This window comes from Carcharodon carcharias, chromosome 20, assembly GCF_017639515.1.
Source record: "Carcharodon carcharias isolate sCarCar2 chromosome 20, sCarCar2.pri, whole genome shotgun sequence".
Taxonomy (NCBI): domain Eukaryota; kingdom Metazoa; phylum Chordata; class Chondrichthyes; order Lamniformes; family Lamnidae; genus Carcharodon; species Carcharodon carcharias.
The window spans coordinates 70996678-71022945 of record NC_054486.1 but is presented as its reverse complement, the minus strand read 5'-3'; the positions used below and the strand labels follow the sequence as shown (position 1 = coordinate 71022945).

The window sequence follows — 26268 nt, the reverse complement described above, 5'->3', positions numbered from 1 at the left end:
CTGTAATCTAAGGCTTTCCTCCTCACTATTTACGACACCGCCAATTTTCGTGTTATCTGTGAACTTACTGATCATACCTCCTATATTCACGTCTAAATCATTGATGTACACTATAAACAGCAAGGGTCCTAGCACTGATCCCTGCAGTACACCACTCATTGCAGGCTTCCAATTGCAAAAACAACCTTTGACCATCACCCTCTGCCTCCTGCCACTAAGCCAATGTTGGATCCAATTTGCCAAATTGCCCTGGAACCCATGGGCTCTTCCCTTCTTGACCATTCTCCCATTCAGGACCTTGTGAAAGCCTTAATGAAGTCCACGTAGACTACATCAACTGCACTACCCTCATCTACACAGCTGGTCACCTCCTTGAAAAATTCACTCAAACTTGGAGTTGCTGAAGTCTAGAACAGAGACTAACCTAGTTGATAAAAACAAAAAAACTGCGGATGCTGGAAATCCAAAACAAAAACAGAATTACCTGGAAAAACTCAGCAGGTCTGGCAGCATCGGCGGAGAAGAAAAGAGTTGACGTTTCGAGTCCTCATGACCCTTCGACAGAACTAACCTAGTTGATTTGGTTTCATAACTTGGAGGTATTTGGAGCGTGATCTGCCTCTGAGGTGAGAAAAGTTGAAACTTAAAAAATATACCATTTTTAAAAATTTGCTGATGGGATGCGAATGCCACTAGCTACATTTTTCAAAGTTTAAAATTACATAATATAACAGATGATGACCAATGAGTTTGAAGATTAATACACTAATCTTAGGGTCCAGATGATATTCTAAGCTGTAGCATCGATCTGGTGGATTATAAGGATAAGCCAGGCTTTGTTTGGGGGATTTATGGCATTTAAAATAGAATTTTGCTTGTGATTAATGAATATAGAGGCCAATATAAGGAATTAACTAAATTAATTAATATATTTGTTGAAAACAAAGATTTAAAAGCTATTACTCTTAAATGGTATTTCATGTCTCATGCTAAGATTTTCAGAGGAATTGTAGTTATCGCACTGAAAATATGAATGTTCTCAGCTGGGCATGATTTATTTACCCTGTTGCAAAGATAGACAGACCCCTCAAAGTTTTACATACACATCAGCATTAAAAGTTTGTTTTTGATGGAAAAAGTTAGCCACCTGCAAATAAGTGGCTGTAAATCACAGTTCTGACACAATCACGTTTGTTTGTACAGTCACCCGAGTGACCTTTAGGGAAACCCAGCCTGAAAGTTTGTAACATCAAATTTCCAGTAGCAACACTTTTACACAGATCCACAGCAAAGTGAATTGATACTGTGATTTCTTGTGCATAGTTATAGCAAAGTAAGATGTCTTACCAATTGAAAATATGATTGACCAAGCAATCATCCTTACATGTACAGCAGGAGGTCAATAAAACTCAGCATATTGTGGTGAATTGTCTAATTCTACCTATTATGTTTTTGCATTTTTCTTTATCTACATTTGATAATATGCTAATAAATTCAAGGGAAGGTTATTATAAGACATGTAAGAAGAATTCTAATTTATCATTTTGTAGAGCTGTTTTATTCATTTCTAAGATTAATGTGCATATTTTCAGATCAAGCATTTATGAAACTGTAGCATTGCTGAAGTATATCTCATTATGCCTCTCTTGGACTACTTTAATGCAGTAGATGATACCTTTTTTTCAAAACACTTTCCTGAACTCTCTGCTCAACAAATGTCTTGAAGTGGTGTTCCACTCTTATGAACAGCAAGTAAGTGCTTTACAATTACAAAGCTTCTGTCAGTTTTTCTGACAGAGACCTCTTACGTGAGACATGTGGCAAAAAGAAAGGCAATTAAACTCTTCAGTCTGACACAAAATGTGCTTAAAAGGGTCGATGCCAGTGAGGTTTGATGCCTTTACTTTTTGAGTGCAATGAGAAGCCTTCTACTGCCTCTTTATAAGGTAACTACAAAGGAACAAGGATGTTGCAGCTATTAAACTTGCAAATGTGACATATATAAACTCTCTCGGTAGAAGAACACAAGCTATTGAATAGCTTTTTTATAGCGTAGTTTGTGTCAGAAATAGTGAATCTGAGAACAGTAAAGAGGCTTAAGCAATTTAATGATTTCAACTCGCATGTAAGAAATTGCTTAAACACTGTAGCTTGACCAACATCATGCTGCCATATAAAACTAGTGTACAACAGAATTGGAGAATAGGGCTTCCTATTTAGGATGCATTATTCAGTTACTCAGTTATAACTTAATTTGTTCTCACACCTAAACTCACCATGATATAATTCAATTGAGGGTCCTACTGAGGTAAGGAACAGGAGTGCTTTGTTTGCATCCCAGTTACACTAAGAGTCAACTTTGAGCAATGATAAGTTTATAGATCACAGAAGACTGCCCTTTCGACCTGTAATTTCACAATGATAGGCAAATGACCCTAGGATGATGTCAGAAGTGGCTGACTTCATTCCTTTGATATCACTGTTTCCAGTCAACTGCTGAAAATAAAATATAAAAGCAAAATACTGCAGACGCTGGAAATCTGAAATCAAAACAGAAGATGCTGGAAAAACTTATGTTTGACAGCATCTATGGAAGAGAGAAACAGAGTTAACGTTTCGAGTCTGTATGACTTCTTCAAGAAGAAACAGAGTTAATGTTTCAAGTCCGTATGAGCTTTTCCAGCATTTTCTGTTTCGATTACTGATAGTATAATTCTGATTGGTGTAGCATCACCAGCTGAAGAGTTTTTGGGGTAAAATCTGTACTAAAGCTATGGTTTTGTGAGTGAGTTCTTGTAGTGCTGCATTTTACAATAGAATAATTACATCCCACCAGAGTTCAGGCTACAAATAGTCTTGAATGTTGTGGTTTTGATATTTGGTTGTTTGGATTAGAAATAAAATCAACAACAATCAAAGTCAATTAGTCAAAAGCACCCAAGTTTTAATTGGAAGATTGGTAAAATTGTAATGTTTCCTGGAAGTTTACAGCTTATTTGCTTTTTCTTTTAACTGCCAGTGCAATGTTTTGGGTTTTTCAAGTATTGATTATTTTAGAAGATGGCCTGTGGGAAGTTTCTGTCATGCAACACTAGAACGATTATCAGGCTGAATTCTTGTATAGAAGCCATCAGACGATCATTAAAATAAGTTACTGTAAACTGAAACGAGAAGTGCAGAACAACATGAGGGATCTTTATATATATATATATATATATATATATGTATTTACAAGCGCGTTTGCAATTAAGTGTTTTCTCAGTAGATACACACACACACACAACAGAATTACAATGTTATATGTGCTGATGCTAACATTTTGTTTTATTGGCCTTGAGTTTGTGGTGGTAGTGACAGTGAAATTGTTAGCATTTTCCATCACTACTCCACTGAAACTAACTAACTTTGGGAATCTGCACTGTAAAGAATAACATGGAAATTTAGAAGTTGCTGTCAAGTGTTCTATGCTCCTTCACTGTTGAAGTCCCCTCCAGAGTGTAATCCCGAAGCAATCAGTGCAATTTTGCTGTAAAAGCCCTTGTAACAGTTACACCTAGGGTAATAATGGCATAGTAACATCAAAATTGCTCCCAAACGCCCTCACTGGTGCTGAAAAGATAATTTTATATTTGTGAAATGACAAATTTCTTCATTATGATACAAATTTATTTTTAATATGGTACATTTTAAAAATTGCTAGATATTTTAACTTCTCTGTTAATCCAATCATAATTCATTTATCTCAGTTGCCGAAAATTTAAATGAAAAGTAAAGGATAATCAGTGCCTTTAATTTCCTGGTTTGCTGTGAGTGAGAATACTTAAATGTGATTTGCTGGTTGTCCTTGCTGACACCACTACAGCTGGATGCCTAGAGATCCCCTTGGCGTGGTACCAGGTTTAACCTGACATCGGGAAAGGAGAAATCCAGGCCACAGAGATTGCCAGCTCTTTGTGGCTAGATTTCTTCAAGGTTAGTGGCAAGAGCCGTTGCTTCACTACTGACTGTAACATCCAGGACATAAGAACATAAGAAATACCATCAGGAATACACCATACTGCCCCTTGAGTTTTTCCAGTCATTCAACATGATCATAGCTGATAATCCACCTCAACTCCACTTTCTGCTCACTCCTGATATCCCTTGAGTGATCAGCAACCTGCCTATCTTTATTCAATATTGGAGCATCCACTACCTCTGGGATGGAAAATTCCAAAGATTCACAAACCTTTGAGTGAAAAAAATTTCTCCTCATCCCAGTCTTAAATGATCAGCTTCTTATCCTGAAATTGTGCCCCCATGTTCTAGATTCCCTAGCCAGGGAAAATGGCTGCCCAATGTCTACCCTGTCAGCCCTGTCAGAATCTTGTGTGAGATCACCTCTCATTCATCTAAACTCCAGAGAGTATGGTCCCAATTTACTCAGCCTCTCATCATAGGTCAAGCCTCTCATCCCCGGGACCAATAGGGAACCCTTTCAGTACTGTCTCCAATGCAATTAAATCCTTCCTTCAATATGGAGACCAAAATTTTGAACAGTACTCCAGATGTGGTCTCACCAAAATCCTGTACAATTGTAGCAAGACTTACTTAATTCTGTATTACAATTCACTTGCAATAAAGGCCAACATGTAATTTACCTTCCTAATTGCTAATTCCTAATTAAATCTTCATGCTAACTTTGTGTTCCTTTTAAGAGCACACCCAAGTCTCTCTGAGCATCAGCATTTATAAGTTTCCTGCTTTTTAAAAAAAAATTCTGCTTTTCTATTCTTACTATCAAAGTGAAAAATCTCACACTTCCCCACATTATATTTCATTTGTCGCCATGTTGCCCACATACTAAACCTGTCTCTGCAAACTCTTCGGCTGGAATCTTCCATTCTGGAGTCTAAGTTCGGTGGTGGACATGGAAGTGGGAGTGATTTAGCTGGGGGCGGTGGGACAGCTGACCATGGGTGATCTTGTGCTGTTCAGCTAATTAACCATGTATCCGCAAGGAGCCCACCGATTCTCGCGGCAGGGGCAGGCAGGAAGTTGCCGACCCCACAGTTACCTCATGGGGGTCACAGGTCTGTGTACCAGATTTAAAGGGGAACCCTGGATGGCCTGCACTATCCCTTCCACCTTTGCCCGGCCACTGCTCCACCCTTCCCTGTTAACCCTACCTTGGACGTCCTCCACGCAACTTGCGCTGCGACTACCTGGTCTCAAGCATAGGCTGGCATTTACAGACCCTCCCCAAAAAGGACAATGCAGCGGCTACTCACCGTTAATCATGGAAGAAGTCAACCTCGCCAGGTGCACGCCACTTATGTGCAGTCGTAAAAGTGAACATTCTAATTTCTCACTAGTGGGGAACTTAATTCCGGCAAGGTAGCCTTTTAATGAGCATGCATGGCTTGTTAATGCATGCAAAAGGACTTCCCAACGTTGTTTGTCAGGAAGCTGGACCCTCCAGAGAACATAATTGCTAAAGTTCATCCCACCGTCGGGAAACTAATTTTTGGCCTCGTGCCAAATTGAGCTCCCCCACCCGCCAAGCTTCCTACTGCAGGTGGGACCGGAAGATTCTGCCCTTTGTGTCTTCATAGTTTATGTTCCCACCTAGCTTTGGAATACTTAGAATACATTACTCTTTGTCTCTTCATCATTGATATTGGTTGTAAATAGCTACGACCCCAGCGCTGATCCTTACAGTACTCCACTTGTTACAGCCTGCCAACTTGAAAATGCTCTATTTCTCCCAACTTTCTGCTTCCTGTCTGTTAACCAATCCTTCTTCCAGGATAATATATTACCCCCAACTCCAGGACTCCTTATCTTGTGAATTGACTTTTTGTGTGGCACCTTATCAAATGGCTTTTTTGAAATCCAAATATACTACATCCATTGGTTTCTTTTTATTCACCCATCCTCAAAAAACTCTAATAAAAATGTCAAACATGTTTTCCATTTTGTAAAAACATGTTGACTTTGTCTGACCATGCTATGATTTTTAAGCGCATTGTTAATACTTCTTCATTAATAGATATCAGTATTTTTCCAACAACTGTCAGATATAACTAATCTGTTGTTCCCTGCTTTCTCTCTCCCTACTTTCTTGAATAGCAGTGTCACACTTGATAACTTCCAATCTGCTGGGTTTGTTCTAGATTCCAGTGAATTTTGGAAAGACATAACTAGTGCATCCACTATCTGTGCAGCCATCTCTTTTAGAAACATAGTATGTAGGCCATCCAGTTCTTGGAATTTTGTCAGATTTTAGTTTCTTAAGTTTCTCCAATACTTTTTCTCTGCCAATATTAGTTACCTTAAGGTTTTTAAGCCTTATTAGCCCCTTGGTTACCCTCTATTTCTGGTCTGTAATTTGTGCCTTCCAATAAGAACATAAGAAATAGGAGCAGGAGTAGGCCATTTGGCCCCTCAAGCCTGCCCCCAATTCAATAAGATGATGGCTGATCTGCCCCAGGCCTCAACTCCTCTTTCGTGCCAGCTCCTCATAGCCCTCAACTCCCCGATATTTCAAAAATCTATCTACTGCTTCTTTAAATACTTTCAGTGATCTAGTCTCCACAATTCTCTGGGATAGAGAATTCCAGACATTCACCACCCTCTGAGAGAAAAAATTTCTTCGCATCTCAGTTTTAAATGAGTGTCCCCTTATTTTGTAACTATGTCCCCTAGTTCGAGATTCCCCCACTGGTGGAAACATCTATATTGTGAAGACAGACAAAAAAAAAGTTCAACATCTGTGCCATTGTCTTATTCCCCCTGATAATTTCTCCAGTCACTGCATTTAAGGGACCAATGATTACTTTAGCTCCCATCCTTTTTATATGTGTGTAGAAGCTCTTACAATCTGTTCTTATATTCCTGGGAAGACAACTCTCATTCTTTTTTTTTTCTCCTTTTCATCAGTATTTTGGTTGCCCTCCAGTTTATAAAACATTCCCAGTTTTCAGAGTTACGACTATTGTTTGCAACATTACGAGCCCTGTTTTTAAATCTAATGCTATCCTTAATTTCCCTTGTAAGCCACGGATGGATCTATCTTGCTGAGCTTTTTTTTTAGTGGAGTATTTTTGTTGAACATTTTGAATTGTTTCTTTAAATGTTTTTCTTTGTTTCATATCTTCACATACACTTTTTTTCCCTCTTTGGGGACTAGTGGGAAGGCATTGGAAGGATTGGTAGGTTGTTGAACCACATCATAAACATTCCTTCCTTGGCCAACAAGCTCTGGGATGAGGCTTGAACCCAGAGCTTCTAGCTTAGAGGTAGGAATGCTACCCACTGAGCCACAAGTCCATTTATGTACTGCCATAGCTTTTAGTTTATTTACCCAATAAACCTTAGCCAGCTCTCCCTCATGCCTATGTAATTGGCTTTGTTTAAGTTTAGGATTCTTGTTTGGGACTGGAACATGTCGCTTTCAAACTTAATATGAAATTCAATTGTAATATGATCATTTTTCCCCAGAAGATCTTTCCCTGTGAGATTACTAATGAAACCTGTCTCATTGCACAAAACTAGATCTAAAATACCTTTAAACCTAGTGGATTCCATAATGTATTGTTCCAGGAAGCAGTCGCAAAAGTATTCCACAAACTCATTTTCCAGACCACTTTTATGAATTTGGTTGATGCAGTCTGTATGAAGATTACGGTCCCCCACAATTGTTATGTTGCGAAATCAAAGGCCTGAATTTTGCACTCGTTAGGTGCAGGCGATCGGCAGGCCCGGGAGCAGACAGGAAACCGTCCCCGACCAGGATTTCACGCTGGCTGGACAAATAACGGCCATCCAGCGTGAAATGCACCCGGAGACAGGCTCAGCACCGCCAGTGGGTCAGGAAGAGGGCGGGTGCCAACATCACCGCTAATGCTGGTGAGCGCTTCCACTGAGCTCCCTGAAGGCAGACCTCCAAATAATAAAAGAAAGCACAAAAATGCTGGAAAAAATATACATTCAGCACAATCAAGCACCTGAAAGCATACCTCATAAAAAAAAACTAGTCCCCAGATATTTATTTTCATTTTAAATCCCAACAGAGATTTCATCCAGCCCTTGGGTGAGGCTTCGTCAAAAATATAAAGCCTGCCTGGCCTTTTGGCCCAACTGCCACTGTAAGGTTGGATGGGCCTTGAAAAATTGTTTACAATTGGGCCATTAATGAGCTTAATTGCCTGCTTAATTGTTGGCGGGCGCTCTTCCAACTTTTGCGAGTGCGTGATGATGTCAGGATGCTCGCCCAACGTCATCCTGTGCCATTTTACACCCGTTCGGGCCAGGTACACACCTGCCCATGGGACATAAAATTCTGGCCGAAGTATCTCTTGCCTAATTCTTTTGTCCAATGGTATAACTACTGTGTTGGCAGTGGTGGGGGGGTGTGGGTGGTGGGGCTGGAGGATGGGTGCTATGAACTACTCCCTATAGCCCCATTCTGATTCTACTTCCTTGAACCAAGATTTTTGTTATGACCGTTCTTATGTCCTCATTGATTTCCTCTTCCTTTTCCATCTGTCTGTCATTTCAAAATGTTGTGTACTCTGGAATATGTATTTCCCAACCTTGCTCACCTTATAACTTATGGGCTGAATTTTTCCGTTGATGAGCTGAGGGCGGGGCCTGCTTGCCGACGTGAAAATGACATGGGATGACATTGGGCGGAATCCCCGACATCATCCCGCCCCATTTAAATATTCAGGAAGGCGTGGGACAGTGAGATCAGCTGTTCGCCCACCGACCTGTCAATGGCCAATTGAGGCCATTGACAGGGTAGTGAAAACAATTAAAGGCCCTGCCCGTCCAACCTTAAGGCTGGTGGGCAGGCCAGGAGCCTGAAAAAACATGAAACCTCATCCGCCGGCGGGATGAGGTTTCATGTCGGTTTTAAAAAAGTTTAATAAAGTTTTTGTGCAATTTATTAACATGTCCCATCTCGTGTGACATTGTCACATAAGGGGGACATGCTAATGATTTTTAAATTTTTCTATTTTTAAACTTTTACAACATTTCAGCAATCTCCCTGAGGCACCACTTCGCCTGCGTGAAAGAGCACCCTCATGCATTTGGGGAATCCTCCCCCTGCCTGCACAGGAAGCACATAGCACTTAATTGGCCTGCCCACTTAAAATGGTGGCGGGGCCCATTTCGGTGGCGGCAATCGGCTGCCCGTCCGCCTGTCAAGGGCAAAATTTAGCCCCATGTTTCTGTTCAAAGGTTAAAGGTGATCTTACAAGATTTCACCATTGCTAAAGGAATAATTCAAATAAAAGGGGAAACATTAGCAGATTAACATTTTAAAAGTGTATTATCAATACTATGCTTTTTTCTGGTTCTTGGGCCTTGCTTTTATGCCATCACAATTATAGTTCTTTGTAATGATTAATTTCCTTCCATTCAGAAACCAGAAATCTCTGCTGAAGTTTATGGTTTACTTGCCTTTTTTAACTTAAAGAGAAACACACTGAGGGCCATCTATATATCTCTCTGTCTCTGTCTGTCTTTCTTTCACACACCGCCCCCCCACCCCCACAGTCTATGCTGCCTGAGCTGATTACAGTTAAAGAGAAAGACTTAATCCTATCACCTGAGGGGTAGTATGTTTCTGATCCAGTTTCTGCCTTTCCACTTCACATGGACCAACTAGTTCTGGGAGTTGTAGCCTTTTACATATCTGCTGACTAGAAAGTAATTTGATGCTTCAGGTACAAATTTTGGATCAGCAATGAAACCAACTATTCTGAGTGGCTTGAGAGGGAAGTCTCACATGAGCACATCATTCATAGAAAAGCTGGGCGGGAGAATTTCGAGATTAATTTGAGACCTACAGAATGAGGGTAAAGGGAAGGAATATTCCTATTTATTCCCCACAAATAATGATCATGCAACAAGGAACAGAAGATGGAGAAATATAAAAAATCTGAAGAAGGTCAATAAATAATGCTAAAATGGAGGAACTCAAAAGATGAAATAACAGTTCAGAAGAAAGTTCAGGATGGTACCAAAAGGTAAACTTTCGATTAGAGTTTTTAACATATGTATCTATTTCTCCCCCTTGAAACCAGTGAGACAGACCACCAACCAGTACCTCATCCAAAATGCTATTCTTGTGTGTGAACCTGTCTAATGAACTTCAGAAGGTTCTTTGATCTTCAAAGGCATCACAGCTGTACCTGACTGTGTTTTCACCAAATGTTCACATTGAGCAGTTTCCAGATGGTGTCATCGTATGCTGATTAGCAATGGAGTGCAGATGCTGATTGTAACATGTTAAACTGTTGCCCAGGCAAAAATCAGCTAACTCTGCACTGACTGAGTTTGATTTGGGAATTTTCTGCTTTGAGGGAATTCTTTTGCTTAATTGGAAATTAGACTTTAGTTACAGAATCATCACAATTGTTAAACATTTTGTTCACAAAGCCTTATCCTCTACTAAGTACTCTAATGGAAGATTCTAGTATCTAATATTTCATAGCTACTACAGGACTAACATTTGTTCCATTTACAGCAGTACTTTCTGGCTAAGATAAAATCACTATTTTCTTCATGGGATTGTCGCTGGCTGGGCCAGCAGTTATTGCCCATCCCTAATTGTCCTTGAAAAGATGGTGGTGAGCCACCTTCTTGAATCTTCTTGCAGTCCTTGGGGATGAATATTATGGTGCCTGTGGGAGTAGGCTGGGAGGTGGAGAGGGCCAAAAAATCGTGAGGGAGGTTAGGGGCGGAGTTCCCATTGCCCTCCTGGCGCCATTGCATTCTGCCAGTGGCTTGGAATTTGGATGATGGCCCTCCTGCCAAGATGCCAATTGTGCCACTTAAGTGGCCAATCAAGAGCATCTTCATGCCAGCAGCAAGTAGGCCCTCTGCCACATGTGGAGACGGCCTGGTGAACCGTGTGGCTTCCCTGAGGGTTCGAGGGATGGGGCTTCCTAGTCAGGCACTCTCTGGCCCACAGAATGCCCTGTCAGCAATGGTCGTGCCTCCAGCGACAGTGTCGTGCCCTTCCCCCACTCACTGGGGTCTGCCTGATTCACCCCAGTGACCCTCAACTTCAATTACCTTGTTCCAAGGGCAGTGTCCATGGCTGAATCTCCTGGTTGCATGCAGTCCCAGAAATAGTCACCAGCCCCGATGGTGCTGCTGGGACGGAAGAGCTGCTGGCCCTCCAAAGGCTGGCAGCTTTTGGTGGTGGGCTCTCATCCCTTAAAGGGATGTGAGCGCCAAGGGCAGCTCATCATCTGCTAGATTGCCAACAAATCCGACAGGGGCTTCCCCAAATGCTGAGGAGGTGGTGGGGTGTGGGGTGGGGGGGGGGGTGGTGTGGCGGGGATGTGCAGAGTTTGCGGTTGATGGTGGGGGTGCTGCCCCTGGTTTTCTGGCCCAGCGTTGGGACCACTGCCACTCTGACAAAATCCAGCCCTATGTGGTAAACGTGACAGTGAGTAGAGTATAGAGGGCATCACAGCTAGTCTGATCCAGCATTAGCTTCAGCCCACAGAAGTGCACTTTTAGTACGGATCACTGTGATGGTGATCAGGAGCAGAAGGACTGGCTAACTTTCTCTCCTTCCAATGCACAGTTGCAATGCCTTTCCACTACCCATGTCTTGAGATTCTTACGGCTGGGTTTCTTATAGTCTCATCTGAGCCATTGAGGAAGCTTGCGAACAGTCACTTAGAAGCAAAACAATGGAGTTGGACACTTAGAAGTTGGCCAATAGGAAGGATTTCTGGTAAAGGATTGATATAGATTTACACTATTTGTAAATTTTCCTTATAATTTGGAATTCCTGTTAATTTGTTACTCTTTTGTAGTTAAGTGTGGTAGTAGTGATACGGATTACAAATGGTTCATTGTGGTGTCCTGCAGTTCCGAATACACTGCAAAAGTCAAAAGCTTATGACAGTGATTATTACCCCACAACTTATTTCACTAAGTTAATAATCTATATTCTCTCCAAAGTGGCTGATTACTGAACGCAACATCACAGCAAAAAAGAGCAAATTAAGTAGGGATTAATCTCCTTTGTCATTGCTAAACTCTTTAAGTGACGTGGATCATGTTGAAATTATTTATTATCTTTGCAAAAATTAAAACAGAATTTTGCCTGAAAGTTGCTGTGTACACAAACTATGGACATGTAAATGCGCGAATGAGCTGAATGAGCAGATTAATTTGTAAAGTCATACACATCTATCAGTTCCAATTAAGTGCACAGTAAAATTGCTTCTGAACTGAGACCTATATAATGTGATTTACACTGTGGTGCAATAATGTTGGATCTCATCAGTGGGATTCGCAGCAGTATTAATTTAAGGTTAATTAAATACAATGCTTTCCTTGCTAAAAAGTCCCAGTCTGAAGGTCTGACAGTATCTGTGTAATAAGCCTATTGTCTGGCTGCAGAATATATGTGTACTTAATCCTTTTGGGTACTGAGCAAAATGAATTATCAGAGTGGTCAGTGGTTGTTATCGAAGTACATGTGGGAGGCATAATGATTATGGTTTCAATATGTTGATCTTTATTGTGCAAGATTGAATTCCTTATCAGTTTCTAGCAGTCAATGTTGAGTTGTTTGTAGCAGCTACATCAGAAATGTACCAGAAGCTAGATGAAAGAAAATCATTAGTGTGGGGAATCACTTGCACACTCATTTAACTAAGACTAGATCATAATATATCAGCAAAATAAATTGAAAATTATAATTAACATGGAGTTAATTGGATAAATTGGAATTGTATAGGAACATGGCATTTCTGCTTATAGACTAATGGTTCCGTTCAGCTTGGAACAACTGCAAGCTTGTGCAAAATGCTGTGAATTATAAGACTGGCCTCTTTCAGTTTTTATGATTAGAGAAAACCTTGAACCTGCCATTTCCAAGGTTCTTACTCATTCACAGTAGCTGTTTCATTTATTTTAAGGTTTGTATAGTTTGTAGGTCCTGCCGTTTGGTGTCAAAGTGGAAAGCTTTCCCTGGAATGAGACGCAGATGCTGAGTGCAGGTAGTGATGAAAGCGTGGAGTGCATGAGACACTTGAGTGATATTGATGTCCTTCATCTGTTCTTTGTTTACGTATTAATTGTAGCTTCTTAGGAATTTATTCCATGCCTGTTTTCTCTGTGGGAAGCAGGGTTACAGAAAGATTGTTTCCATCTGTGAAATGGGTGAAAGTAAAATCACTCAAGGCTAGCCTCGGAGACCTGCCAAATACCGTAAAGGTTAATGTATTAGTTAACCTTTGAAGCCTCAAAATCCCTCCAAAAATGGGGCTCAACTTATACGCTGAGTATAAAAGTGAACTGCTGGCGTGGTCACCATCTTTATTGTTTGCCCCACGGGCTCTGCTCTGCTCTAAAGTCCGGTGCATCTTTGCAACACAACCCATATTACCTGCTAGATCCCTGACATTTAGTTATAAAAAGTCCCAGAAAGCAAAATATCCATTTGTGGGGTGAAAAGTTGAGGCCAACTAATAATACAAGTATAGCATATAATGACAGGAAAAAGGAAGTGTGGGCCAACTTATACACCAAGTATATGCAAAAACATGATTTTTGGGCTGAAAAAATGGGGTTATCTTATACGCCATGATCTACAGTATCTTTCCTTCTAGTGGGGCAGAAATTTCCCCCCATCAGGGGGGTTGTGTGTGGGCAGGTGGGAGCGAGTGCGAACCCGATCGGCGCACCTGATCGGGTGGGTGTCACCATTTTACGTGGACAGGCCAATTAAGGCCCGCCCAGCGTGATGCTCGTCCAGAAATGCTGAGTGCTGCCTGAGGGTGGGGGGGGAGTGGGGTGGATTCTCTGAGTCGGGGCCTGCACGTGAAGGAGCACAGAGTTTAAGTTTTAGTTTAAAACTTAACTTAGTCTAAAACTTAGTTTAGTTTTAAGTTTTGAAAAATGGAATAAAGGTAAAAAAAAATTTTTAAGGGCATGTCCCCTCATGTGAAACTGTCACACGAGCTGGGACATGTCCATTAATTTTTTCAAAACATTTTATGTAATTAATAAACCCTTCATGAAACCTCATCCTGTCCCTGAGCCTGGGCTCTTCGCCTGCCCAACAACCTTAAGGTTGGACGGGCAGCATTCTTAACAGCTTTAATTACTTTGCTAATGGCCTTAATAGGCCTTTGACAGTTTGGCGGTCGCACAGCTGCACGCCTGCTGAACTGACAATCTAAATGATGGGCGGTGACATCGGGACGCCCGTCCGACATCACCACGTGTCATTTTACATGTCGGCGAGCGGGCCCCGCCCCCGCTTGCCGACAGGAAAATTCCTTCCTTGGGTTTTAAAACACCAGTAGTACATATGTTCACATAGGGTGGAATTTTACGTTCCTGCTGAACTCAATGGAGTTTAGAATGGCTTGTCGCATTTTATGGCCCCGTCCCCCCTCCTCCGATGGGGCCGTAAAATTCCGGCCATAGAGTATACGGTAGAATCAGGCCAATGAGCCCAATGTTTATGCCCCACCCAAGCTGACTAACTTGAAAGCTGATAATTCACTGTTGCTATCGGCTAGATTTTCCCATCAAAGTCAGGAACCCAGAGACAGGACCAATTCCATGCTGCTTCCAAAGATATGGGTGAATGTATCAGTAATGATGAGGGTGATTATATCAGAAGTGGGTGAATGTATCAGAGGTGGTAAATAAGTTAACATTGGAAGTGAGTGAATTGTAAGAGGTAAAGGGGCTGGAATATGTTAGATAAGAGCTATTGGGAACTAAATTCATTTAGTTCCAACATAGGTTGGATCAGAAGATTACACGTCCATTTAACATTATAGTTCCAGGGTTTCCATAGAGGAATATTGGACAGGATTACTTGGATTTATGTTTACTCAGTGCTTACTGACAAATGATTGTTACCACCACTAGGTTAAGCAGATACCATACCAACTTCACATCTTTTCTGAGGAGCTTTATTTCCAACAGTTCTGAATTCCAAATTTGAGATACCAACTTAATCTATGAGCTTTAAGCCCCATTAGCAAAATAAAAATAAAATACCCTTTTTTTTAAAGATCAGTCATGATTAACCATCTAGGGTGGAGCAAGGGAAACTTGAAAAAATATATCCTTAACTCTGGATTGGACCTGGTGAACAAAAGGCCAGAAGTATCACCACAGCACAGAAGTGAATATGGAAGTTCTATTTTCAGCTGTAGAACATTGCTACAGCAGCCATTATTAAGTATCTTTTACTGCAGCAGGAGGAGAGAGTAGCCTGGGGGTGCAGTGAGCATAGGAAACTACATGATTCAGGGAACACACTGCTCCACACAGTCAACTTACAGGGGATTACATTATAAAGCTTTAAGCCTGAGGAATTGTTCTAACTTAGATGTGCAACTAGTCCACACAAAGACCTTGGGGGAAGTTAAGCATCTGCACTGCACTACTGGCAGGGAAGGTCACCAACATCCTCCAGTCTTATGCTATAGGATCCTTTCAAATGCCCAGAAGGGTCCATGGTTTTGCCATCCATTCTTCAATTTAGGAGGTAATTAAAATTGGCAGCAGCAGAGGGAATTTTAACAAATTACTCACACTCCAAAAGTATAGAGTATCATTGTATACATGTGGCCATTGATGATAAGCCGGCAACAGTTTTGTAGATTACCTAAATAAGAATGGGTATAATACTGTCTATATCCAAATGGTGTATGACCCCTGCCAGAAAATAATGCACACATCCTGGGATGTACCCTTGCCGCTTCATTATGACTGAGTCAATTAAACATGGCAGAGGATCATTGAAGGAGGAGAGAAAGCTAGCTCCTTGAACAGATAGTATATATTGTGTCATCATGGCTGATGACACATCTTCACAATGGCTGTACACCAACAAAGATCATGTGCTAATCAGAATCATCACTGAATGACAGTGAAACATTAAACCAACATTCCAGATATTTACTTTGGTTGGAGTAAGTCATTCCAATATTGATGACCTTCATTTAGCTCCATTCTACTAGTGTGCTGCCTGCTGCACAATGTTGTCCTAAACAGACACATCACTAAGGACTTTAATGAAGAGAATTAGTAAGCTGTGGAAGATCAAGGTGAATCTCTGCATTTAGGGAGCAGATGTGGGACATACCCACCGGTCAGAGCTTCCAGTGAGTCCTGCATTTATCTAGTGTGACTTTCAGATTTGTAAAGTAGAGTCAGATTACTGCTATTACTTTCAGTTTTATTGTGCCTACATTTTGGAAAAAAATCTATGCTTTTCTATCCTCTTATGAAATTGCAAGGTGGATTAGAAGTGACAGAATTTAATTTAGTGACTGACTACATGTGGTGTTTCAATGCTTGTCATATGAGTTTTCAATTGCTTTTCTGAATTTTTTTTAAAGTACCTTGGTGATTTGTTAATTTTTATGTACTGCATGTCCATGTGCCTTGCACTTCAGTGCTCCCTTGGCTGAGGGACTAATGTTCCATTGCCATGGTGATTGAATGATGGACAATAGGGATTTTTATATTAATGCTACAATAGCGGCAGGGGTTTCCTGTGTTGTAGATGCTTAAGTGCTCACTGTGCTATAAGAAGGTTATATAATGGTTCAAAACTACTACTGTCATTATTGTCACTTACCTTTTCCCCTGCTTCTGTGCACATGCCTCAGACAGAGAGACCTTCACTTTATAAGGTTCAATGGTCAGTTTGAGTATTGTATGATGCGTGTGGGTGAGGTCTTCCAATCCTGCCCTGTTGATTCTATGCACTGTTCAAGAGAGTCAAAGGGTGGAATCATCCCAGAATTGCAATATGTGTGGCAGCTGGTGTGAAAAAAGATGTTTTTCCCACAGCCGAAAGGGCGGGTTTTTGCACTCTACCATCCACTTCCCACCTCATTAATTATGCACCCACAAGAAACAGGCCATCTTGCAGGCGGGCGGCCTCTGAATCACCTGCCATGCCATTACCTCACCGGTTCCTCACTCTGGGTGCCATATCTAAACTGCAGCTGAGCACACAGTTCTCAATGCTTGCAGCCCAGGGCTGCTTCAGAGAAGACATGGAGCCGAAAACCAGGAAGAGTTCAGTGACCCATCACTGGAATGCCTTTTGGAGGCCCGCCAGGATGTCCTCCACCCCCCGCTCTGGCCGCAGGAGGTCCAGCAATTTCACCACTCCGGCTTGGGAGGTGGTGGCAGTGGTGGTCAGTGCCAATGCTGCACAGAAGAGGTTGGCCATCCAATGCAGATGGAGGAGGAATGATCTCATCCCTGCTGCCAGGGTAAAGCAACCATCTCATCATTCTAAACTCATTCACTCACAAGCCCATCACACATTCTCTGGCATCTCACTCACTGCCAGCTCGAGGGACATCACCACTCACTCTCTCGCACACACCCTCACATGTCCATCTGGCCTCATCTCCTCTGGAGACTGCCTCCTCAGCCCTCACCATCTTAAGGCCACTTGCACAGATCAACTGGTGACCCACAGACACATCCTGGGATACCCTCCATCTCCAGTACAGCCCTTGATTTGCAGCCTCTTCCCTTGCCTGAGGCCACTTCTGCCCCTTCCCCAAGCAAGCCCTAGCCCTGCAGCCATTGAAAAGCCACCCCCGCCTATGGCTGGTAGGTAGAGAGCTGCCCATGACCCTCTGTGGAAGTGATGTGGTGCTGTCTGTGAAGCCTGGCACTGACGACTGCGAGTGCTGCCTGAAGCAAGGTGGGCAAACAAAGCTCGAAGTTCCGAGAGAAATGCAGCTCACCATTTGCACACCCTTATGTACAGTTGTGAAACACATGCCTGGGTGATCCAGTGTGAGAGGATGATTTCAATGAGCAGGGTTTATAATGAGATGCTGAAGTATTGAAATTAGGTTCCCCACATGCGGTGGTGAGAAACACGGGAAACATTGATGGTGGAGTGGACGATCACAAATTGGTTTTACGACGACCTGAAACCAATTTTTGTGATCTCTCAATATCTTCCACTCCCGCCCATTATGATGCTGACAGTAAATGGGAGCAGAATATTCCTCCCAAAGGCAGACTTAGTTGCTTTTTGGAGCTTGGACTTGAAGCATCCACAGCAGCAGTGATACCATTTACGGGGAGTGTCAATGACCTGTGCAAGTGGTCACGATTGCAGTTACTACTAATGTTGCTCCCTCTTAACGGCAGACTATGGATACAATTGTGTTCTCAACATTGTGCAGGAGTTCTAACATCCACTATTGAAAAACAGGCACGCTGGGCGTCTCTGTTCTAAGGCAACTCAAAGGGGGCATTTAGCATATGCTACTTCACTCTTCATGCGTTGTCCCCTTAGCAACCAATGTGGCTGTGTCCCCTTCATCACCTGTGCCTCCACTTTGTGATGTTCCATCCACATCACTGGATAATGGCTGTGAAGTGAGTGTATCTGGGTTGCTGACTGATTCATGTACTACTTACAATGTTTGGAGCTCTGGTGAATGCTGTTCAGCTGTGCTGGAAAATCACTGCCTTTCTTGCTCTGTGAAGAGAGCAAATAGGACATAATTAGCAACTAAGCACGCTTGCCCAACTGTGTATTTTGTTTTCATTACATGAAGTATAAAGCACTTGTTGCACATGAAGTTTTGAAATTGCCTGCCCATACATTTGGGATTTACAACCAATACCCTAGTGATGTGGTGATGTGTGACAAGCTAACCACATGCTAGTCCTTTATCCAGATTTCATGTTTTAGGATTCTGATCTTGGTGGAGAATGATATGGAACCGTTACAATATTTGTATTTTTTCATCTGCCTGTAAAGAGAAAAGCAAAACTAATTTATTGTCCAAAGCTGATTTTATGAAGTAAACTGATTATTGTTGTTTCTTTTCAGGTGAAGGTAATGGTACGGATTTGTCCTTCCCAAGGTGCAAATGATACATCAGAGTCAATGTCTTTCCTGAAAGTAGACTCTCGCAAAAAACAAATAACCCTTTATGACCCCTCAGTGAGTGGTCATTTTAGCTCTGCCCACAGACGAACAGCTGTTGCTGCTCCAAAAATGTTTGCATTTGACGCAGTTTTTACCCAAGATGCCTCACAAGTGAGTAGAAGGGAAAAAAATCAGTAGTTAAATTAATTCCTATCTACCGGCTTGGACTAGTGTTATATTAATTTCTACTTTCATTTTTGCGCGCATGACAATCAGTTAATGTGTTTTATTTACTTGTCTTAACATTCCTAGGCTGAGGTCTGCTCAGGAACAGTGGCAGAAGTCATTCAGTCTGTTGTGAATGGTGCAGACGGATGCATATTTTGCTTTGGTCATGTCCAGCTTGGTAAGCTCCCAAATTTGTTACTGTTAATTACGACGTCAGGCTGGTAATTACATGCTGTCAGCTTTTGCAACAACAAAGCTGATAGCATATGACTAGATTAGGATTTCCTTTTCAATTACTTTGTAGACTCACCGAATTCTGTTTCTATAAGAAGATTTGAAGTACAGCAGTCAAGATTAGATTTTCCATTTTTGCCATGTATTGCTTTCCTTTAATCTAACATGACTGGAAATGTTTACCACCAACATACCAATCTCCCATTTAACCTCACTTCTTTTGCATTCAGCCCTGTAGAAAAAAACACTTGCCCTAAAACACTTACAACACTTTCAAACTCACAACTTTCAGCCTCCATTCCTCACAATACTTCTGCAGTAAGTATTGTGACAACAGTGGAGTTGTGGCCACAGTTAGCCCAGCTATGATCTTATCAGATGGCAGAGAAGGTTTGAGGGACTGAATGGACAACTCCTGCTCCTAATTCTTGTATTTTTGTCTGCTGCAATTACAGTGGAAGAAACAAAGAAACCCTGAAAAAAAGGTTTATATTTTGTTGAGAAAATGAATGTGGAATTGACCCGAGGACTCCAATAAATGTTTCATCCCTCATGCTGGTGTTTCACATACTAGTTGGAAAACTCTTTTTATCTTTGGAGGGTATGACTAAAATTCTCAAGCTTGGCTTTTTTTAACTGAAGCATTGAAGCTTCAATTGTCTAGGGCCTAAGCTCGGAAATTCCCTCCGTAAACCTCTCTGCCTCTCTCTTATGTTGCTCGGTGTTAAATTTTGTCTGATAACTCTCCTGCAAAGTTCCTTGGGATGTCTTATTATGTTGAAGGCACTATATAAATGAAGTTGTTGTTGTAGTGTCTTCAAATTCCCTGACGCACCAAGGAATTTGACAGCCACCACTGCAGTGAGCACAAAGCAGTTTTAGGACCAGTGCCAGTGATTGTTTTATGGATCCAATGAGCCTACATTACTGGTGCCAGCACTCCACACTCCTTCTCAAATCACCAAATTTATTACGTATCAACTTGTTAGTTGTCCATTGTACAGGAAAAGCCTCCAAATTCTTCTTAATAGGAGATTCCATCATTAATTGGCTATAGAGATCACACCTATTTGAGCTTGCAGGATCCCTGTGCTCCAGTATAACATTCTATGTTAGAAACTTGCCAATCCCTCTCTAGGCTCATCCAGGGTGGACAAGCTGGACAGAGCACCATGGCATCAGTTTCAGTCTCTGTTCATTAACCCCAACAGCAGAATGAGTAATCTGCTGCCAAATTAAACTAAGAATCCAACTAGGCCAGCCATTGGGAATAATGTGCTCTAAGCCAGACTGGAGTTACAGACAGTGAAAAACCTGGCACGTGGAATAAGTGAGTGAGGTTATTTATGAATGCTCTATTAAGAGTTCTGGGAATATATCTGGATACTCAGTTATTATTTGGCAATAAAATTTTTGATACAGTTTTCAACAGGTTATAATCATGAAGATTTCAATTCCAACTCAAAAAGAGAACATCCAAGCAAATAGAACTTCCATAACATGAGCTGTGCTCCTGTTATAACTGCAAACATATATTTTCTCTTTGAGCCATCGATCTCCCTCCACACTCCCACCCCAAATTGTGCTGAATAGCAATGATGACAGTAGGAAATTGGATTGGTAAGACCTATCACTGCCTCTTTTGGATGTGACATTAAACTGAGGCCCTGTTTGCCCTCTCAGGTAGAGGTAAAAAGTCCCATGGCACTCCTTTGAAGAAGAGCAGAGGAGTTACCTCCAGTGTCCAGACCAATATTTATCCCTCAACCAACATCACCAAAACAGGTTATTTGGTCATTATCACATTACTGTTTATGGGACCTGGTTGCTGCATTTCCTACATTAGAACACTGACTACACTTCAAAAGTACTTAATTGGCTGTAAACCAATTTGGGATGTCTTTTAGCTGTGAAGAGTGCTATATAAATGAAAGTCTTTCTTCCTTCCATTTACTCGCCCCAATCCAGATGACCTTACTATTGTCTTTCAGGGAAGGTCTTCAGCTGCAAAACCCACCAGCCACATGCAAATTATGGCAGGGAGGTTTGACCTGCAAACTGCCTTAGCTGTCTGCCTTCTGCTGCTGTTTCTGCAGTCTTCAGGAATTACCAGCAGGGGGGATAAAGCTAATCTGTGGAGTAGTGACAGAAATTCCCAATGCCTCATTTGGGGAGAGAGTCAAACTCTGGACTCTAGTGCACCTCTCAGTGCCTTCACCCCACCATTGGTGGCTGAGCCTTAGTCTTCCAGGCTTTAAACTCTGGAATTCACTCCTTAAATCTCTCTGATGCTCCACTCCTCCCTCTCCTCCTTTGAGATCTTCCTTAAAACCTACTTCTTAGACAAAGCTTTTAGTCATCTGTCCTAATATCTGCTTTGGCTTGGTGTCAATTCTGGTATTATTACGCTCCTGTGAATTCCTTGGGGTGCCTTCCTGTGTTAAAGTTGTTGTGTAAATGCAAGTTATTGTGGCTTATAATTATTTTCATGAAGATATATCTGAGTGTCATATGAAATTCCTCAGGTCTCTTCTACTAGTTTACGAGCAAACAAACAAGGAGCAGGGGTAGGCCATTCAGCCCTTTGAGCTTGCTCTACCATGTAATAAGATCATGGCTGATCTGATGGTAACCTTAAATCTGCATTCCCACATACCCCTTATAACCTATCACCCCCATGCTTACCAAGAATCTATCCATCCCGCCTTAAAAATATTCAAAGACTCTGCTTCCACTGCCTTTTCAAGAGGAGAGTTCCAAAGAATCACAACTGTGAGAGAAAAATGTCACCTCATCTAAATGGGTGACTCCTTATTTTTAAACAGTGACCCCTAGTTCTAGATTCCCCCACAAGATGAAACATCCTCTCTACATCCACCCTGTCAAGACCCCCCAGGATCTTAAAGATTTCAATCAAGTCTCCTCTTACTCTTCTAAACTAGCGGATACAAGCCTAGCCTGTCCAACCTTTCCTCATAAGACATTCCAGGTATTAGTCTGGTAAGCCTTCTCTGAGCTGCTTCCAGTGGATTTACACCCTTCCTTAAATAAGGTGATTAATAATGTACACTGTACTCCAGATGTGGTCTCACTACTGCTGTATATAACTGAAGCATAACTTCCCTACTTTTCAACTCCCCTTGCAATAAATGATAACATTCTATTAACTTTCCCAATTACTTGCTGTACCTGCATATCAGCCTTTTGCAATTCATGCACTAGGGCACCCAGATCCCTCTGCATCTCAGAGCTCTCCAATCTCTCACCATTTAGATAATATGCTTCTCTTTTATTTTTCCTGCCAAAGTGGACAATTCACATTTTCCCACATTATACCCATTTTCCAGATCTTTGGCCACTCACAACTTATCTATATCTTTGTATCCTCCTTATGTCCTCTTCACAACTTACTCTCCTACCTACCTTTGTGTCATCAGAAAATGTGGCAACCATCCCATCTATCCCTTTATCTAAGTCATTTACATAAATTGTAAACAGTTGCAATCCCAGCACTGATCCCTGTGGCACACCACTCGTTACATCCTGCAACCTGAAAAAGACCCATTTACCCTTATTCTCTACTTCCTGTTAACCAGCCAATCTTCTATCCATGCCAAAATATCCCTATACCATGAACTTTTATTTTCTGCAATAACCTTTGGTATGGCACGTTATCAAATTCCTTCTTGAAATCTAAGTACTGTACATCCACTGGTTCCCCTTTATTCACAGAACATGTTACTCCTCAAAGAACCCCAGTAAGTTGGTTAAACGTGATTTCCCTTTCACAAAACCATGTTGACTCTGCTTGATTACCTTGAACTTATCCAAGTGCCCTGCTATAGCTTCTTTAATAAGAGTTCCTAACATTTTCACTATGACAGATGTTAAGTTAACAGGCCTATAGTTTCCCACTTTCTATCTCCCTCCTTTTTTGAATACTGGAATTACATTTGCTATCTTCCAATCTAATGGCACCTTCTGATAGTTCTATGTTAGTTCCAGCCTCATGTTTCTTGTTATTTACCAATGTCTGACAGTGTCAACTGAAAACTTGCACCTAAAAATGCTATATCTGTACTCAGCTTATGAAAGCATACTCCGAGAAGAGTTGAGAGATTGTCCTACAAATAGTTCCATTAAATAAGCCTTCTCACAATGCCAATTGAAGCATACTCAGAATATCATGGTTGGTAGAGTCCCAGATTGTAACACTAGGTCTCTGCCATATTTTCAGAAGAGTCAAAAACAATTGCTAAACATGATTTAAAGTGGGTGACGGGAGTCTCACCCACCGGTTGGAAAACTGGTGGGCGCTCCGTGTCATTTTTCTCCGAAAGGACCAACACTACTTAATTCTAATCAGGCAATTACCTGGGGAGCATTGGATCTCCAGTCCAATTAAGCCCCGAGTAGAGTGGAAGTCCCACACCCAAGAGTTGCCGGCCAATCAGCGAGCAGCAACTTTCCAGTTCTGGCAGCATCACGGGGAACGGTGACCATTGCCAGTTCTACAATAGGGCCTGCAAGAGGGATTGCCGATTGATTCCTATTTAGAGGCGAGCGTGGGTAGAAAGTGGTAGTGCAGAAGGATGGTCAGAAGAAAGGGCAGGAGCGTGGCTTCCTGCAGAACCCTCTTCCTGATGCAGTGTTCCTTGATTGGGCATAAAGTGCTCGTGAATGAGGCACCCCACCTGATAGGCCACTGGCACACATGATAGGGTTTTCTGGGCAGCCTCCACAGATGGCGAATCCCCTGCTCACCACTGTTTGAATACCAAAGGCAACAACATGAGGCCCTTAAGTGGCAATGTAAGGGCTTCATTTGGCCTCCAGGCAGGAAGGTTGGCAGCAAGTCTTCCTGCCCTGGACTTGATCGGAGGGAAGTGGAAAGGCAGTGGGACCTCCATCCATGACCTCATGCCCAATCACATGACACACCCCTCTGTCTCTGCATGCCCGTGGTTGGGTGTGGGGACGAGGGTGCGGTATCACTCACCCAGGGTTGGGAATGGTGGGGCTGGTATTAAATTCTGCACGGTGTCTTTTGGACTGACTGATAAGAAAAACATTAATCCTTACCTTGGGCCATTAGGATTGATAGAATTATCTGCATCAAATTCTGGTTTTTCTTAACTATCACTTGTCTAATGATCTCCTGAGTGCCGCCCTATATAATATTAGTGGAGTTTCTTTTGCTGAAAGCCTTGCTGCAGAGTAGCTGAGTCAGTATTTTGACAGGCACCCCACTAGCCTCCACTAATAAGCAACTTCCTTTTGTAGTTAGAGAGTACACTTGGAGAACAGATGGGCGTAGGACACATGATCTTGCTAACAATCACAGTTGCACATTAATATACAGGAATTAAGAACGGTGTGTTTGACCTTATGACACTTGTTAAGTCAAGTCTGTAGCCTAATATTCAGACACATAATACTGACATGGTTAAATGAATGGACAAGCAGGGAAACGCAGCACAATATCCCTGTATCTCTACCATAGAGGTTGGACACTGATAATTAAGACATTCGGGAAGGTTTTCACTAACCATGCTGGTTAGAAAACTGATGGTAGCTCCATGGAAAGTATGGAAAATAGCGTACTAGCCCATTTCTGTTCCCAGTCTGGCCGTCACTATCTAGGTAGGCCCTTTTAAGATGCATATTGGGGTCTGCTGACATACAGATATTTTTGGGAGACTGCAGGAAGAAGCCTGTGCTGTGCACACCTGAGTTTCACACAGCAGTGCAGCTGATGAAGAATAGAAACTATACGTTTAAAATGATTTTTGAGGGGGAAAGGAGAAAACAGGTGCAGGGCACTTCTCTGGCGCCCATGTGAATTGTGTGAGCCGCTGCTACCGTGGGGACCCCACAATCAACCTACATTAGATCCCCTGGATCTACCTTGCTGCTGGCTTACTTGGCCTCCAGGATGCCTGACGTTGTGCCATTTAGAAGGTGGTGGGCTACTGGCGTCTGTTTGGTGACGGTAGCCCAACAGCAGTATAGTGATAGACTCAAAACGTTGCATTTGGGAAAGAAAGTCTAAATGTGCCAAATCTGTATTTATCTAAATTACTAAAGAAGCTAAAACAGCCTAACATTCAAACTTACATTTCAATTCCAGGAAAAACATATACTATGATTGGAAAAGACAATTCAATGCAAAACCTCGGTGTTATTCCCTGTGCAATATCCTGGCTTTTTAAACTAATAAATGAGCGCAAGGAGAAAACTGGCACTCGATTCTCGGTCAGGGTATCTGCTGTGGAGATCTGGGGCAAGGATGAAAACCTTAGGGATTTGCTATCTGAAGTGGCCACTGGCAGCCTCCAGGATGGCCAATCTCCTGGTGTCTACCTCAGAGAGGATCCAATCTGTGGAACTCAGGTATTTTTATTACAGTATATAGTTACACAATTTTCCAATATATTGATAACGTTTCTGTACTCACTGCATTTCCATTGTGTATTGTATTGACGGATGTCTGAAACATTCCAGTTATATTTAAAATGTCACTGCCACTCTTTTGGCTTTAGTTATTTTTCATCTTTGCTCCCTTGGTATACATATTTTGTTACTAATTGCCCCAGAGAGCTAATCTGTTGAGCAGAAATGCAACCCTCTCCCAATTAGTAATACATTTCTCTTCATATTCAGCTTCAGAATCAAAGTGAGCTGAGAGCCCCCACGGCAGAGAAAGCCGCCTACTTCCTTGATGCAGCAATAGCCTCCAGAAGGACCAGTAGGCCAGATTGTGATGAGGAGGAGAGAAGGAACTCCCATATGCTCTTTACCCTTCACATTTACCAATATCGAATGGAAAAGAGTGGCAAAGGGGGAAGTATGTTCACTCTAAATGAATAATTCTGATTTGTAAAATTAATGTATTCTGC

General features: G+C 41.9%; 1 protein-coding gene across 5 annotated transcripts in view; it reads left to right on the top strand.

Moving 5' to 3' along the window:
• Positions 1-26268, top strand: part of kif26ab (kinesin family member 26Ab) — a 278697-nt gene that overhangs the window by 210307 nt on the left and 42122 nt on the right. For all 5 annotated transcript variants that reach the window (XM_041214247.1, XM_041214249.1, XM_041214248.1 and 2 more), the window contains 4 exons: positions 18869-19078; positions 19220-19313; positions 25500-25762; positions 26033-26216. In XM_041214247.1, coding sequence (XP_041070181.1) covers positions 18869-19078; positions 19220-19313; positions 25500-25762; positions 26033-26216 — 751 coding nt within the window. The remainder of the gene's footprint in view (positions 1-18868; positions 19079-19219; positions 19314-25499; positions 25763-26032; positions 26217-26268) is intronic.